This window comes from Eptatretus burgeri, chromosome 2 (genome assembly GCF_056783735.1).
Source record: "Eptatretus burgeri isolate ZD-2024b chromosome 2, Ebu_testis_v1, whole genome shotgun sequence".
In the NCBI taxonomy this organism is placed as follows: Eukaryota; Metazoa; Chordata; class Myxini; order Myxiniformes; family Myxinidae; genus Eptatretus; species Eptatretus burgeri.
In genome coordinates this window covers 91,039,037-91,054,540 of record NC_140962.1, presented here as the reverse complement: position 1 = coordinate 91,054,540, position 15,504 = coordinate 91,039,037, and the positions used below count along the sequence as shown (strand labels likewise).

General features: G+C 40.8%; 1 protein-coding gene across 5 annotated transcripts in view; it reads left to right on the top strand.

Annotated features, from left to right (window-relative positions):
• Positions 1 to 2,917: 2,917 nt before the first annotated feature.
• Positions 2,918 to 15,504, top strand: part of LOC147032549 (lysine-specific demethylase 5C-like) — a 107,630-nt gene continuing 95,043 nt past the window's right edge. For all 5 annotated transcript variants that reach the window (XM_085870291.1, XM_085870290.1, XM_085870289.1 and 2 more), the window contains exons 1-5: positions 2,918 to 3,113; positions 3,546 to 3,614; positions 4,554 to 4,685; positions 5,431 to 5,551; positions 13,412 to 13,554. In XM_085870291.1, coding sequence (XP_085726417.1) covers positions 2,937 to 3,113; positions 3,546 to 3,614; positions 4,554 to 4,685; positions 5,431 to 5,551; positions 13,412 to 13,554 — 642 coding nt within the window. In that variant the 5' untranslated portion in view covers positions 2,918 to 2,936. The remainder of the gene's footprint in view (positions 3,114 to 3,545; positions 3,615 to 4,553; positions 4,686 to 5,430; positions 5,552 to 13,411; positions 13,555 to 15,504) is intronic.

Genomic DNA, 15,504 nt, shown 5'->3' with positions numbered 1-15,504 from the left:
CTTATTTCATTGGTTATTTGAAAAAAGTGTCCCTCGGTTAAAAGGGGAGACAGATAAATATACCTTGTGATAAAAAGGGGGTTTACTTTTTAGGGACAAAAAAAAAATATGAATCGCTGAAAATCCCCCATTCATTTACATGGGGAAAAGTGAGCCAGAATCAGTATATTCACCATATGTATATGTATATGTGTATATATATATATATATATATATATATATATATATATATATATATATATATATATATATATATATATATATATATGTATATATATATATATATATATATTGTTACGGTTGTTGAAATTCACAGAACACAATTCAGGTTTCCCAGAGATCAGTTATGTCGATAAGTGTGTGTTCAGATTAGATTTCCCCACCGATGTCTAAAGGGATTTATTCGTGTAACCGGGCTGTGATCTTTGAGTCAGCCATTATTCTTTTGCTATCTTTATTTTGGAACAACCACTACTTCAACAACTGCATCTCAACAACCACACCATCCCCACCACAGAGCAACCACAACATCGCCTCACCTTCATCTCCACAAACGCTGCCATCTTTTCGCCAGCCACGGCGAATCCTACGGACGAGCGGCATCTCCGCCGACAGATGCGGGAGTTGATGATTTCTACAACGTCCGCTTTCCATGGCTGATGATTTCTACAACGTTCGCTTTCTCTGGATTCGCCACAAAATCGGATCAAAATACCAAAAGGGGTGGAGCCAGCGGGGGGTGAAAGGTTGAAGGTGGGGGGTCAAACTCATCTCCTACGGACCCCATAAAAAGGCGCGCTGGAACGCACAGCGAGAGAGTTCTTCTTGCCTGGAGTCGGTCTGGGTTCGCCAAGCAGTGGGTCGAGTTGAGTCTGTCTGAGTGCGCCGTGGCGTTCGTCTGAGGTCTGGGAGTGGAGTCGAGCTGCAGTCTCTTTTGGAGTTGCGGTGCAGTCGGGAGAACACCACAAGGTTCGAGTCCAGTGGAGGGCAGTCGGAGCGCAGCGAAGCCTGGAGCGCTGCAAAGCCTGCAGGGCCGTGCAGAACTGCGGGAAGGTGGAGAAAGCCGGAGCGAGTCACCACGAGGGTGGCAGGTAACCAGCACGGTCTCATGGAGCTCTTGCGGTCTTCACAGTTCCACGAACCTAAAGGCCTACGGGTCCAGTCTGCCCTTTCCTTTCCTGGGATTTTTTTTTTGTATGAAAGTTGTGGCGCCATGTCCATAAGTAGAACTGTTCAGTGCATGTACAGAAATAATAGACAAACGGCTCTAGGTCTTTGTTTGCTCGTGTCCTGTCCCTTACCCCCATTGCATTCATTACCGTGACTGCATACGTGTGTAAATAAATGTCCTTGTTTAAATGTTCACCTGTTTGTTGTGTCCTTTCCTGTCATTGACTGCCATTATTACGTGCGGAATATTAGCTGGCTTTTAAATAGCCGATAAAGTAATCGGATCCGGCGGGGCTTGGCGATATACAACCACTCGGCAAATCACAAACGGTGCAAGCTGCGTACAACGGCTCGTATCCGTACAGGTCCCGTCGAGGTGTAAATCCCCGACATTTCTGTCTACGCGCATACTTAGGTAAATCGACAATTCGGCGATCGGACCCTGTCGCGCGTGGACAGAACAGTTGGCTGATTTACGGTGTGATTAAAAACACACCCGTAGCTGGATTTCGGCATTGATCTGAAAGCTGCGACTTGGTTTGCCACGTCCGGTGGGCGCGCGGCTGCGATTAGTTAAAAGCGGTCGCTCGCACGCCGGAGTGGTGAGAAACCATAACTATATATATATAGATATATATATATATATATATATATATATATATATATATATATATATATATATATATATATATATATATATATATATATACACATCGTGTGTGTCATTCGTTAATGGTGTGTGATAGTTTAATTTTCTTTTTTAGTCTTTTAAAATGTAGAAGTATGTGCCACATTTTCACATTCCATGCGGTACATTATGATGAGCATTTTGTGAGAATGACAGTAAACTTTGTTTGTTTGTTCTGCTGTGTTGCTTCTGATGTTGTGCAAAGCACCCCATTTATTTGTGTAGTGTTTGTAAACGGCATGTACATGTCATGTGACATTTGTAAATACTATGATGTTTCAACTTGTACCAATTTTGAGAAATGATCTTCCAAATGAATCCTTACAAAAACGGCAGAGGGAAAAAAAATAAACTTGATTTCTCTGAAATGCGTTGTTGAGAAACTTGCTGAACATAAAATGGGTTGAGTTTATAAGAAATTAATGTTATCAGAAATAGACTTGAACAAATTCCAGTGAGTTCAATAATGCATAAATGTAGATGGAAATGATTTGGACATGTTCAAAGAATGAAAAAGGAAAGATGAGTGGAAGAATATACCAAAGCATGATGAACAGAAGAAGGCCAGTGGGCAGATTAAGAAGTAGAGGGAAGCAAACGGTGGTGAAGTATCTAATGGAAGCTGGAATTACTTTGGAAGAAGCACAAATTCCAGCCCAAAATAAGTAAGTGAAGAGCTGTGGTTTTGGCCTTTGCTCCAGAGCAGTGTGAATAGAAAGAATGAAGACAATATATAATGAGGAAACTACAGAAAGCATATCGTGAACTGTTAAGCAAGCACCCTGTTGAGTTTTGAAATTGAGACGAACCAAGTGGCTGGTATTCCACTTTAATCAACTCACTCGTAATTAATTCCACATTGTAAATTGCACATTGCACATTGCATTTGCCAAGTGAGTGATTGTCTTCATTTCATACCGAGTAGTCATTGTTTATATTCGAGCATAGTGCAAAGTGGGCTTCATACAGCCCTTATTAAACAGACTTTGTTTAGTGTCATGATTAAGTGGTCGAACTGGATACTGTCTATCTACAGCCTTGTGACTTTCCTGCATCAGCTCTTTTCCACTCTCATTGCATGCAGTTGGTGGCTGAAGAGGGTGGATTTGAGGTGGTGTGCAAGGAGCGCCATTGGTCACGAGTGGCAGCACGCATGGGCTATGGTTCAGGAAGAGCAGTGGGCACTTTGCTGCGGTCGCATTATGAGCGTGTTCTTTACCCCTACGACCTATTCCAGTCTGGGGTCAGCCTCTCAGTGAGTAATCTGTCCCATTTGGGATTTTACTTGCCTTGTGCTGTGCAGCTTTTCGAAGACTCGGAATTGTTGTTTGCAGTTTCAGCTTTATTGATTCAAAAGAAAGAATGTTGTGCTTCCATCTTTATCCAAATGCATACCCCCTGGATGTTTAGCCACAAATTCATGTATTTGCTTTCTCCAGCTTTTAAGACCCAATGCATTTGATAACACTTCAAAATGCTTTCCCCTTCCCAACACTTTATTTTGTGTGGTGGATGTAATCTATGCATCTTTAAAAAAAAAAGAAAATTGTTTGTTTTTGATGCATTTTTTTTAATGGAGACTCACAATGTAGAGCTTCACTTCTGGTGAATTCACCAGTGCTGCGTTTTGGATTTATTTATTTTCCTTTAATTTTAAAATGCTCCTTGTGCTTTGATTCTGAACCAGACCATAGTGCAACTGTCCAAGCCGAAAACGTCCTCCATGCTGTCCGCACCAGAATTGGGTACACGTGAGGTATGTAGATTGCTGAGTTGACCCTGTCCCATAACCCAGTGCTGCATCAGTTTTATTATTGTTATTATTTTTAACCACAAGCTTACTTGCAGATAATTTTGGTATGTTTTGATGATGGCTGCCAGCAAAACCCACTCCATATCAAATGCCTAATGTGCATTTCAATCAGTTGTACATAATAATCTTTTTCTCCACATTTTGGCAGAGGTCAAACTTAAAAATAATGATTAAATTGTATTTCATAATCTTAACGTTTTTATTTTTATTTTCATACAAAGTAGGACTCTGGAGTAGCACTGCAATCAGATCACGAGGTTAAACATCGTGTTGTGACCAAACTGCCCAATATGTAACTTTTTACATCTGCAATTGCCTTGAACCATCGCTCCATACTCGTGAGGCTTCCACAGGAATTGAATATACTTTTCTTCTGATTACATTACATTGAGTGTGCTCTTATTTCTGAAATGCACGTAAAGTCCAATTTCTGTGCTTTCGGTTAATACCATGTTGAAACCGACAATTGTGAACAAATATCCATGAAATACTTGTTGCTTTATTGAGATTTAAGAACAAACAGTTTTTGTTGAGGAAGGAATATTTTTCTGCTTGCTTTGTAATTCTGCATGAAATTCCAAGCATGGACTTTTCACACTGCTAGTGAACCCTGCCGTGCCATGCTCGTTTCTGTTGTTTATTTTCTGCCATGCACAATGGGCTTTAGTGTGGCATGGCATGGGTTAAATTGTGGTGAGGAAAAGCAGAAGAATACCATTAGAATGTTGAGAATTACATTGTTTTAAGGATGAGATATATTGCTGCTGTTTTTTTTTTTAATTTCTTAAATCAAGATATCCAAATGTCTTGAATTGATCTCATCGTTGTGTTTTGCCCATCAGTTCCTCAGTGTCACCCATGTGCCTTTTTTGTGCTTCCTAGGGAATCAGCAAGCCACCTGATGTTCTTGGTGAGAAGGATTGCGAATACAAGCCCCATGGCATTCCACTGCGGCAATCAGTTTATCCGTCACCTGTTAGCTGTGGCCGCCGTGCAAAAAGGCTAAACTCGGAAGTATGAACATTGACTTTCTTTGTCTATTGATCATTATCGAACGAAGGTTTCCGCTGGCAATTTTGTACATCTATCTATAATTCCAGCAATCTCTGTGTGTCTGTCTGTCTGTCTGTCTGTCTGCTACCGCTGTTTCTCGACAACCACTGGTCCGATCTAATTGAAACTTGCCAGGTATATTGCTAGGGCCCTGTGGATGCGCCTTTTTAAGGTTTGATATTAATCGGACAAGTGGTTCCCAAGTTATTCCCATTTATTTGCCAAACCAATGACAGGACACAGTGCTATGATGTCACAATTCTTTTTTTTTTTTCTTTTTTTTTTTTTGCACGTACGGCCGCGCACATATGGGCACTCACGTACGGGCACGTACTAGTAATTGAAGTTTGCATTCTCAGCTCTCTGCTGCCCAGTTGTAGCTGATGTTTCTGCTTTACAAACGTTACATTATTCTGAGCTCACAATATTCATACGGAGGGGCTGTTTATTTATTTAACAATCACATTTTATTGGGATTTGCCCCTGCACTTCTGTAGAAAATACTTCTTGTTTTTACCTGCTTTTCATATGCAACACCAGTGAATGTTATCATATGAGGTAGATATGTGGACTTAAGATGGCCCCTTTGCATACAGTGATTTCTCAGTCAGAAATGTTCTTGATGGTATAAGCAGGTCCATGGTGCAACTGTCTTGAAGGTAATGGGGACTGAAGTAAAGCATTTTGTGTTTTTGATATTTTATAGCCCGAACCCTTTGATGCTGATGTGAACAAGAACTCGGAGCTTCGAAAACTGCAAATATTTGGTGCAGGTCCCAAGATGAAAGGTCTTGGACTTCTCACCAGGAGAGATAAGGAAACTAGAGGTGAGCGGTTTGTAGTTGTTTTTTTACCTTTAGTTAAGCTTTTGACCGACAATTTGTTTTGTGAATGTCGGAAAACTTTCCTCCTTATGTTTCCTCTAAAATAGAGCATTTGCTGTTGGGTAGTCGATAAAGTCGAAAAAAAAAAATCTTTTTTTTCCGATTTTTTTTTTTCTACCCTTATTGTCGGGTTTTCCGTCTGTGTCTATCTGTGTGTGTGTGTGTGTGTGTGTGTGTGTGTGTGTGTCTGCAACGCGAGGCTCCACAGCATAAACCAGCGAACAGTTGCCATATGGGCTGGGAGTGTGCGCGTTTGAGTTTCGTTGCGAAGCAACCACCCATTGCCTAGCAAAGGGACTTTGAAATTTTTGAAAAATCATAAAAAATTAATTTTTTCAAAAATCGGCTTCCAGGCTTTTATGCACACTATAATCAACCTCTTTGTCCAAAAATTACACCCGGTTCCTATGAAAAGTGTCGGAGAAGATAGACTTTGAATGAACCCTGGTCGAAAACAATAAAAAAACGAAGTTCGTTATATCTCAGAGACTATGAGTCAGATATACATGAAACTGGTATGGTAGGTTAATGGTATGTCCTAGTTATGTGTGAGAGAACCGTTGCTATGGACCCCTCCGTTGCCTAGCAATGGCCGAAAAACCTCTAAATGTGAGGGTATTTTAACGAAAAGAAATCTGCAGCATTAACCCTTGAAGCTAGAATCATGAATTTGGTTGTGCTTAATCCTCAGGTCATTTCCCATCGAACGGGCCCATCGCATCAGGTTCTATTGGGTAGTTGACTACCCATGTCTGCCTACCGGCTTGTTTTATTTATTATTAATTATTTTTTTATTTTCCAGAATTTGAAGGGAAACCACAGAAAACTCAAACATCAGAAATTGAGAATTATTGTATGTTATCAATTGTTTTGCTGCATATGCATGTATGTAGGCCTGGATCCAAAACCCCTGACAGCGTGACGGGATGGAAACTGAAAGTTCATACGAGTGTTTCCAGGACCCAGCCCATGTTCTGTCAGAATGAAATCACTCTAAAACATAAAGTAGAGAGGGAGATACCCGAGCATCCATGAATTTGCACCGATCACTCCATGCTTATTGTGTAGGGGTGGTGAATAATGACCGTGACAGGATGGAATTGGTAGAATCAGTCATCACTGATAGAACTCAGTAAGATTAAAAAAGCTTTGAACTTAATCACCGAAATCTTACTCGATCACACAATCAAACCCCCCCCCCCCCCCCCCCCAATTTAAGGTATGTTTCCATAACCAAATTCCCAGTCTTCGAATGAACATTCACAGTCTTTATATCACCTATGACTGGATGGAAAAAGTGAACATAGTCAGGTTTTGGTCATGAGCCCAACTTTTTCACCATTTAATAAATGCAATCATTGCTCAATAGCTGTATAATCATTAACTTGTATTATATTAATCAATATAACAATTAATTATTCATTATTAATACTGACAATGTGTCAGTTCCATATATGTGACATCTACAGCAAACATTAAATTCAATGGAAAAGTACTGGCCATACCTTGGAGACTGCATTATAGATGGATGAATTTCATGTTTGTCATATTGGAACATTATATCTCAATCACTATTCTCAATAATGTCGGGAATCAATATTTACAAAATATATTCTCTCAAACACTATTCTTAATATTGTCCTGTATCAATATTCAAAACTAGCAAATACCACCCGGCGATTCGCGATGGGATTACTAAGGGGTTGGGGGGGGGAGAGAAAAGATATATATATATATATATATATATATATATATATATATATATATATATATATATATATATATATATATATATATGGAGGTGGGGGGTGGGGGAGAGAAAAAAAAGAGAGAGGGGAGAGTGAGGAAGTGGAAGGGAAGGACAGGAGGGACGGAGAGAGGAGGGATTGGAGGGAGGGAGAGAGGAAGTAGTGTGGATCACATGACCGGAAGTGTGTCAAAATGGCCAACTTAGTCAATTTTTGGGAAAATCACATAAATTCCTTCAAAAGTCTTCTTCGCCAGACACACCAGTCAGAATGTCACCAAATTTGGGTGACAGCATTAGGAGAGCATCCTAATGTTAAATTGCAGAGGCCATGCTGATCATGTGACCGGAAGTGTCAAAATGGCAGACTTGGTAAATGTTTGGGAAAATCATGTAAATTCCTTCAAAATCCTTCCTCTCCATCCTACCAGTCAGAATGCTGCCAAATTTGGGTTCCATCATTTGGCCAGGACCCAGATAAGCTCCAGGTCCAGTAGTCCTATTTTTCTTTTTTGTGCTATTTGTTTTATCGTATTCTCTTTATCTCTTATTAGCTTATCTGGAATTTACATTCCAGGTAAGGTATTGTCATCGTGCTCCGTCTGTCTCCTTTTTCGAACTTTACGGCCAATCTACGGGGCCTATCCAGCTGAAATTTGGCAGCAACGTTCCTCTTGTCACTGGTAACAGGAACTACAAAGCTTGTTCCGTTCAAATGACTTCAAGTAGGTTAAAATGGCTGACTCAGGAAATTTCTTCAAAAAGAATCTTCAGATCCACCAGTCAGAATGTTACCAAATTTGGGTTACAACTATAGGCCAGGGAAGGGATGTTAAATTATGGAGGTCGTATTCATCTCCTGACCGGAATTGTGTCAAAATGGCCGACTTCATCAATTTTTGGGAAAATTGCGTAAATTCCTTCAAAAATCTTCTTCTCCAGACCCACCAGTCAGAATGCTACCAAATTTGGGTTACAGTATTAAGCCAGGGCCCAGATAAGCTACAGGTCCAGTGGTCCTATTTTTAGGACTTGCATGAAGATCTGATCACATTTTAGGTCATTTATGCAGAAATACAGAAAATTCTAAAGGGTTCTCAAACTTTCTCACCACTGTAGATGCTGGTAAGACATATTGAACATTACTTTCAACTCTGGCAAATCTGTCTCACACTGTTGCTCCAGAATGATTGTTAATTGAATCCACCTCTGTTTCCACAGACAGCCACTGGAAAAGGGTCAGTTTGTTGAAAAATTGTAGGCTTTACCAGCAGCCATGACAAGGCGGCCTCCAAAACCTGATCCAAATCATTCTGTGGTTCTAAATAATTTCTTGAAAAATCACAATGCAAAGTCTTCAGGGCCTTTGTCTGTAGCTCATTTGGAGTAATGCTCTCCCATATAGGATCGCACTTCCATTTCACATCTGTCTCTCCTGCATTCTGTGAATTTAAGCTCTCAACATTATTTGTATCATCTGCAATGATGCCCTAGCACAAGGCCTGTTGCTCTTTCATCTCCATCAAAAAGGTTGGTGGCCTTTCTATTATTCGTTTAACACCTCTCCTCCGTTCTTGCTCCATATACTCTCACAGCTCTACTACCCTCCCCACCACCTCCATGATGCATGCATTTTTCCACTAACTGCCATCTGGTTGAATTTTCGCCATCCAATCTATACCACCCATTTCCACTTTTGTGTTTCACTTTTATTCCATTTGTAGAACTGCCTTGTCGAGGATGTTCAATCTCACTCTTTCCTCCGTCTTCAAGATGCCAATACACCAACAATATGTGCTATCCTCCATCTCTACACCTGATCTTATTGACCCAAATTAAGCCTCTATCACAGTCCTTGTCTTCTTCCCCTCCTCTCCCTCTTTTCCTGTTTGTTTCTGTCTTTGTGTCTGCTTGGTGCCCACTTGGTGCCCCACTGACCCAATATCAGTAGTACACCAACCTTCTGCCCTATTGTCACTTCGCTCTTTGACAAGCCTAGTTTTTGTAAACAAACAAAATGGGTAACTGACATCGTCTGTGCCAGCAAAATTATGATACCTTGGTGTTAAATTAAGGCAAAATATTAATATGATCTCCTATGTTTTTCAGCGTACAAGTCTATGTGGAGTTTAAGTCAAATTGGTTAATTTCCCAATTTTTCTTTCCTTCATTCATGGATCAGTCGATTTGGAGTACAAGACATCCGGTGAAACTCCCGTGTTTTACGGAAATCCGTATTTTGTGACGACCCATATGGAGGTTTCCGTATGTTCGTCATCAGAAAAGCATGCCACGATTATAGGGAATTGAGGTGCTATTCTGATATACTGATTCGTTTGTTAACCATTTCATTCAGATTGGGTGCAATGCTAACAAATCATGACCATGATTATGTGAATTTCTTCCATGGTAGTTTCTTATTATGAGGTATTTTTGTCGAAGTTAGCTGGGTACAAAAGCTTGAAGGTTATTGTGATCTGATGTCCACCAGGCAGGAGAACGTCTGTCTGTCATTAAATACGGAAATAGCATCCATTGTTGGATTATCCCATCGCCGTTCCTGCTTATGAACTTCACGGAAAATACCGAAGTGCCTTCTTTACAAATGCATGAAGTAAAGACTCAATTCTGCTAGAAAACTTGATAATGTCTGTTGGTCGTGATGATTTGTGTTGTGACCAGATCGATGAGGCCAATAAATCTTAACAAGGAGGTTTGACGGAGGAGTCCATTTTTGGCCCATCACGTCTGTATTGCACCACCATTATATTAAATAAATCCATCAGGCTCTCAACTGTTTCATCGGAGGGAGGACTGGGGTTGAGAAAAGTGCAGCAAACAGTTACAAATTCAATTAAAATCAATATTTTAAATATAATTTGTTTGTCAAGTCTTGCAACTTTCCCTTGCACACATCACATGTGGCATGGTGTGTGTTTACTGACCCCCTGCTGGAGGTGGTGGTAGTTTATTATAGGAAGGCATGGGACGACGAAAATGGAGAATCCCAAGACAAAAGAAGACTGACATGAAAACGAGCAAAGAAAGAAATAAATAAAGTACGCTCACGATCCGATGTAACAAAGACCCATTTAATACAGGAAATATAATCTGATCAAAATGGTCACGAGCACACAACAGAGGGTACCAGGTGAGGCCTTTTGGACAGACATGGTGCTCAGGAGTCCATTATCTGCCAAGTAAAGAAATGTTCAGAAACATAAGGGGGTAGTGAATACTCTGGTTTACACTGGAGCGAGGGTGAACCACTCCATGACATGGCATGCGAGTTTAAAGGGGTAGCGAATGGCTCTGGTTTTGCACCATGATCAAGGTGATTGAGCTAAACTGCTCCACTGCATGATGCATGACATCCCCCCCCCTTTATAAAACACTTGCATGAAAAGTCCTGCAAAGGTATGTGCTATTCAGTATTCATTTATTTTATGGCAACAAAATGCTGTACCAGGAAACCGAAAATAATCTTCCCAGCAATGGATGTTCGGTGAAATAAAAAATAATTCTTCCCGAAATATCATTCCCCCAAAATGCATATTTTGACGTCATGTTTTCAAATTTTTTTGGGGTAGCATCCCCCTGGACCCCAATTGTAATTTTGCTCGTTACTTTCATGTTTTTTCAAAAGTTCTGCAGTTTCACCCATGATAAGATGATTCTGGATCGACTGTGGTCGTTAGCAAAACTGTCATTCAGAAGAATAGAGTTGTTAATTCCTCCCTGATACTGTCACAACGCATCACCAGCTATGGTACTTCCAGGGTCATGAATATTATTTGAACTACTTTGTGGGATGACTCAGATAAGTTCGGAATGTAAATAGTTTTACAACATTTTTGTTGTTATATCGAGGTACGATATTTAAAACAAGCTGCAGGATCATTATCAGCACTGACTCATAGCACCATTACATTTTGTCGCAGCCATTTTCCCTCAACAAACTTGCAACTTCCAAGTTATAGGCTGTCATGTATGACTTGTTTGACTTTACGATAGGCATTTTGAGATGATTTAGTAAGGATGGATACGTATGATTGGGATTGAAAGTGACTGATAAAACGTAAGTGTGTGCTTGTTATTGATTGGATAATTTTTGCATGCGTCAGTGAGCGGATTAACGCTGAATTGCTCACCCAATCGCAAACATTCTGGGCAATGATTTCTGGAGTATGCTTTAAATTAACAATTTTACATTTTATCTCAGAAAATATCACACTTTGCAAATTTTTCTCATTTTTGGAATCCATTGTTTTAAACTTTAGATTATTAGTTGATTAGTTGATTCTGAGTATAAGTTGAGGTCCAGATTTCCTGGAAAAATGTGTCGACTTTTACGCTGAAAAATACATTAAATGTTGACCCAGTGATTATTGAAAACTGTCACTCGTTTTAATGTAATTTGAGAACCATACATAAAAGTTTTTGTTTTCAACGAATGATCTGCTATAATACTTTTGTGTCCAGGGGGTTTAACCTCGACCTGAACGAATAACCGAACGGTTTTCTCCTTTGAAGGCAAACACCTGATCCTTGGAGATTATGGTACGCGCGAGGCGGGAAAGCAGCAAAGGCACGTAGCAGATGGAAGCACAGCACAGGGGTTTATTCTCGAGCCCACGACAAAGACAACACGAGCAACTTAAATAAATATCGGGGTTTAATGAAAATTAATAAAACTAGCCGGGAGGCGACGATGGTTCGCGGGCATTATTGAACAATGCCACGATAGGTACAATTGAGTTAGTGGAAGCTTTTGAGGAAGCCCTACCGTAAAAATCTATCTCTTCCGTCAAAATTGACCAAATCAAATCGGATTTTTTTTATATGCTGTACTTATGGACATTAAGCACAGTTTCTAGGAAATGAAATTGCGAGAAAAAAATAAAAATAAATAAAAAGTTCAAGTGGGCGTGGCTCCGCCCACAAGGGGTGTGGTACGCCTCTCATACAAAAAGACACAACTAGACCATGATATCTAGCTTGTGTCCAAGTTTCATCAAGATCGCATCAAACGTCACGGAGCTATGCTCTGGAGAGAGTCACAAACAGACAGACAGTCACACAGACACAACGAAAATAGTGGTCACTGCTGGCGCCCGCGAACCAATATTTACAATGAAAATAATCTGGATGCTATTGCAGGGCACGAACTGCTCGCTCTGGATGGCGGGGCACAAGCCACTCACTTCATCTGGCGGAAACCAAGTACAGCTATTCACCCATTTAACACAACCCCTACTGTGAAACATGCTGGTGGCAGCATCATCCAATGTGGATGCTTTTCAGCAGCAGGGACTGGGGAGACTTGTGAGGATAGTGGGAACAATGAATGGAGCCAAGTACGAGCCAATCCTTGAGGAGAACCTGCTTCAGAGTGCAAAAGACTTTAGATTGCAGTGAAGATTTGCGTTCCAGCAGGGCCCCAAACATGCAGCCAAAGCAACACTGGAATGGCTTCAGAACAAGAACGTGAAAGTCCTTGAGTGGTCCAGCCAAAGCCCAGACTTGAATCCCATTGGAAATCTGTGGAAAGACTTGAAGATTGCTGTTTACCAATGTTCCCTATCCAACTTGACAGAGCTTGAGCAAATCTGCAAGGAAGAATGGGAGAAAATCCCCAAATCCAGATGTGCAAATCTTATAGACGTATTCAAGAAGATTCAAAGCTGTAATCGCTGCCAAAGGCACTTCTACAAAGCATTGAATCAGTGGGTTGAATACTTCTTGATGCAAGACATTTCAGCTTTTCATTTTTGAGTGATTTGTAAAAATTCCCAAAAACATGTTTTCACTTTGTGATTATAGGATATTTTGTGTAGATTGGTGACAATTTTTTTGAATGTAATCCATTTTAAATTCAATCTGTAACACAACAAAATGCGTCAAAGTCGAGTGGTGTGAATACTTTCTGAAGGCATTGTATATTTTTCCCCCAAATAATTTTCATTTCTAAACAGAGCTTTCTTGTTTTGTTTTTTAAAAAGAAGAAAGTTTTGGTGTTGCTTTTCATTTGCAATCCTTCTTGTGCTGGAATGAAGATGCTCCCATGAGGTACCGGACCATGAAGAATGAGTCTGTAGAGGGGTTTCGTACCAGCCTTGATCAACGTGTCACCACTAAAGCTGATCGTGACAGCAAAATGGAGATGAGACAAAGGAAAGGAGCTCTGTCTGCACAGTTTGTAAGTTTTTCCAATTTTCATCCTCGAATCTTCATTGTTTTTCTTACTGCATTTTGCAAGTGAAGCTGCAGTTTGCTATTAACCTGCAGACCACCTTTGTTGATATTATTGTAACCAAACTTCTTTTTTTAACCTTTGTCTGAAAGAAATGTTTTTGCTATTACAGCATTTCTATCATCCTTTAACTTTTTTTTGTATACGAATTTGAGGCTCGTCGAGGAGTGAGAACCTTGCATGGATCAGGATGTAACAACAAAAGGAACAGCAGAAAGAGAGAGAGGGGAGGGGGGACAAACCAATAGCATACTTGAGGGAGAAAATCGACAGAGACTTGGAGAAATAAGGGATGTGGGGAAGGGGAGGACACACAGGGTGGACAAGATGGATACAAAAGCAAACTTTCAGGAAGGAAAAACTGGAAATTTGGAAAGAGGTGGGTGGGCTTGGGGAGAGTTAATGGGGATAGTAAAGATGATTGTTTTGGATTAGGGGGGGGGTGATCTGAGATGGTGGGAATAATGATATTGAAGAAAGTGTGGCAGTCGGTTCCAGAGGTGGGGAAAAAAGGGGATTGAATGAATGAGTGGAGGTGAGCATTGATTCTGCATTTTAGGAATTTCACAAGAAGGAGGTTGCTGGAAGATTGCATGCACCTTGTAGAAACCTGGAGGAGGATGAGAGGGAGGGGGTGTCAAAGCACAGAAAGAGCAGAGGGTGAAAAGACCAGAAAGGAGGGAGTAGAAGACATATCACTGACCTGTCTGCTATGTGAAAGAGAAACGCCCATAGACTCAGCTTAATCACATGTGCTTTCAATATGGTTTGGCACCCCGCCCTGCTCACCAAACTCTCTTCCCATGATATCCAAAGCAATCTCCACTCATGGCTCGCAGACCTCCTCTCCTGTCAGTCAACGTGTGGTCCTAATGGCATTCTCTCATCCCCTCTTCCTGTCCAGGCTGGAGTTCCTCAAGGCAGCGTTCTGGACCCTGTGCTTTTTCTCGTTTTCATCAATGATCTCGCCAACTCTGGAAAATCCTCTTTATCTCTTTGCTGATGACACCACCCTCTGCCATACCATCTGTCATCCCTCAGACCGGCAAGCAGCAGCTTCTTCGCTCTCTGCAGATCTGGATAAAATCACAAACTGGTCCAACACGTGGAACATGTTTTTCAAGCCTGACAAATCTCACACTCTCACTATGTCTTTCCAAAAGGGTCGTCTGGAAGCCACCCTGTAGTGTCCATCTTGTTTATCCTATGTACGCCACCCATCCCTCTCCCTTCCACAGATCTCCTATTGTCTTTGTTCCCCACCGTTTTGTGCTTTCGTCTCCTGCTCCCCTCGTTATACGTTCTGTGTGTTAGCTCTTATATGAGCTTTGACATTGTATTAAAATATAATGTATATAAAAAAAATTCCAATGGTGTTTAAGCTCAGCTTTGTTTCCATGACGTCAAGCTCAGCAAGGTGTGAGGCAGGGTTGCCAGCCAGTGGGTGGAGCAGTACTCCATCAAGCTGCAGATGAAGGTCTTATAGGTGGGGTGGATAAGAGTTCAGGTGTGCCCAATCAGGGCTTTGCATGATGGAGGATGCCCAGTCGGTGACAGCAGTTGCAGTTTTCTTCTTCCTGTCTTCCTCGGCGGATGCAGTTTACTTCTTCCTATCTTCCTTTTGATCTCCCTACACCTTTCCCTTTTTTTTTTCCTCCATTAAATTTACACTGCATGAATCTTGATATTTGTTATTTTGATTAATTGAGCCTTCCAGCTACTCTTACCAGTATATTATCATTAATCTTCAGAAATTTTAATTTCCCAAAGTTGATGTGAAAAATACAAGACAAGGTTGTGATCCAGTGGCAGCATTGTGAAGTTGCAGGATGTTGCCACTCGATGGCCCATGATTTCTCTATCCTGGAATAAATGCTGAGATGAACAGAAACAGTC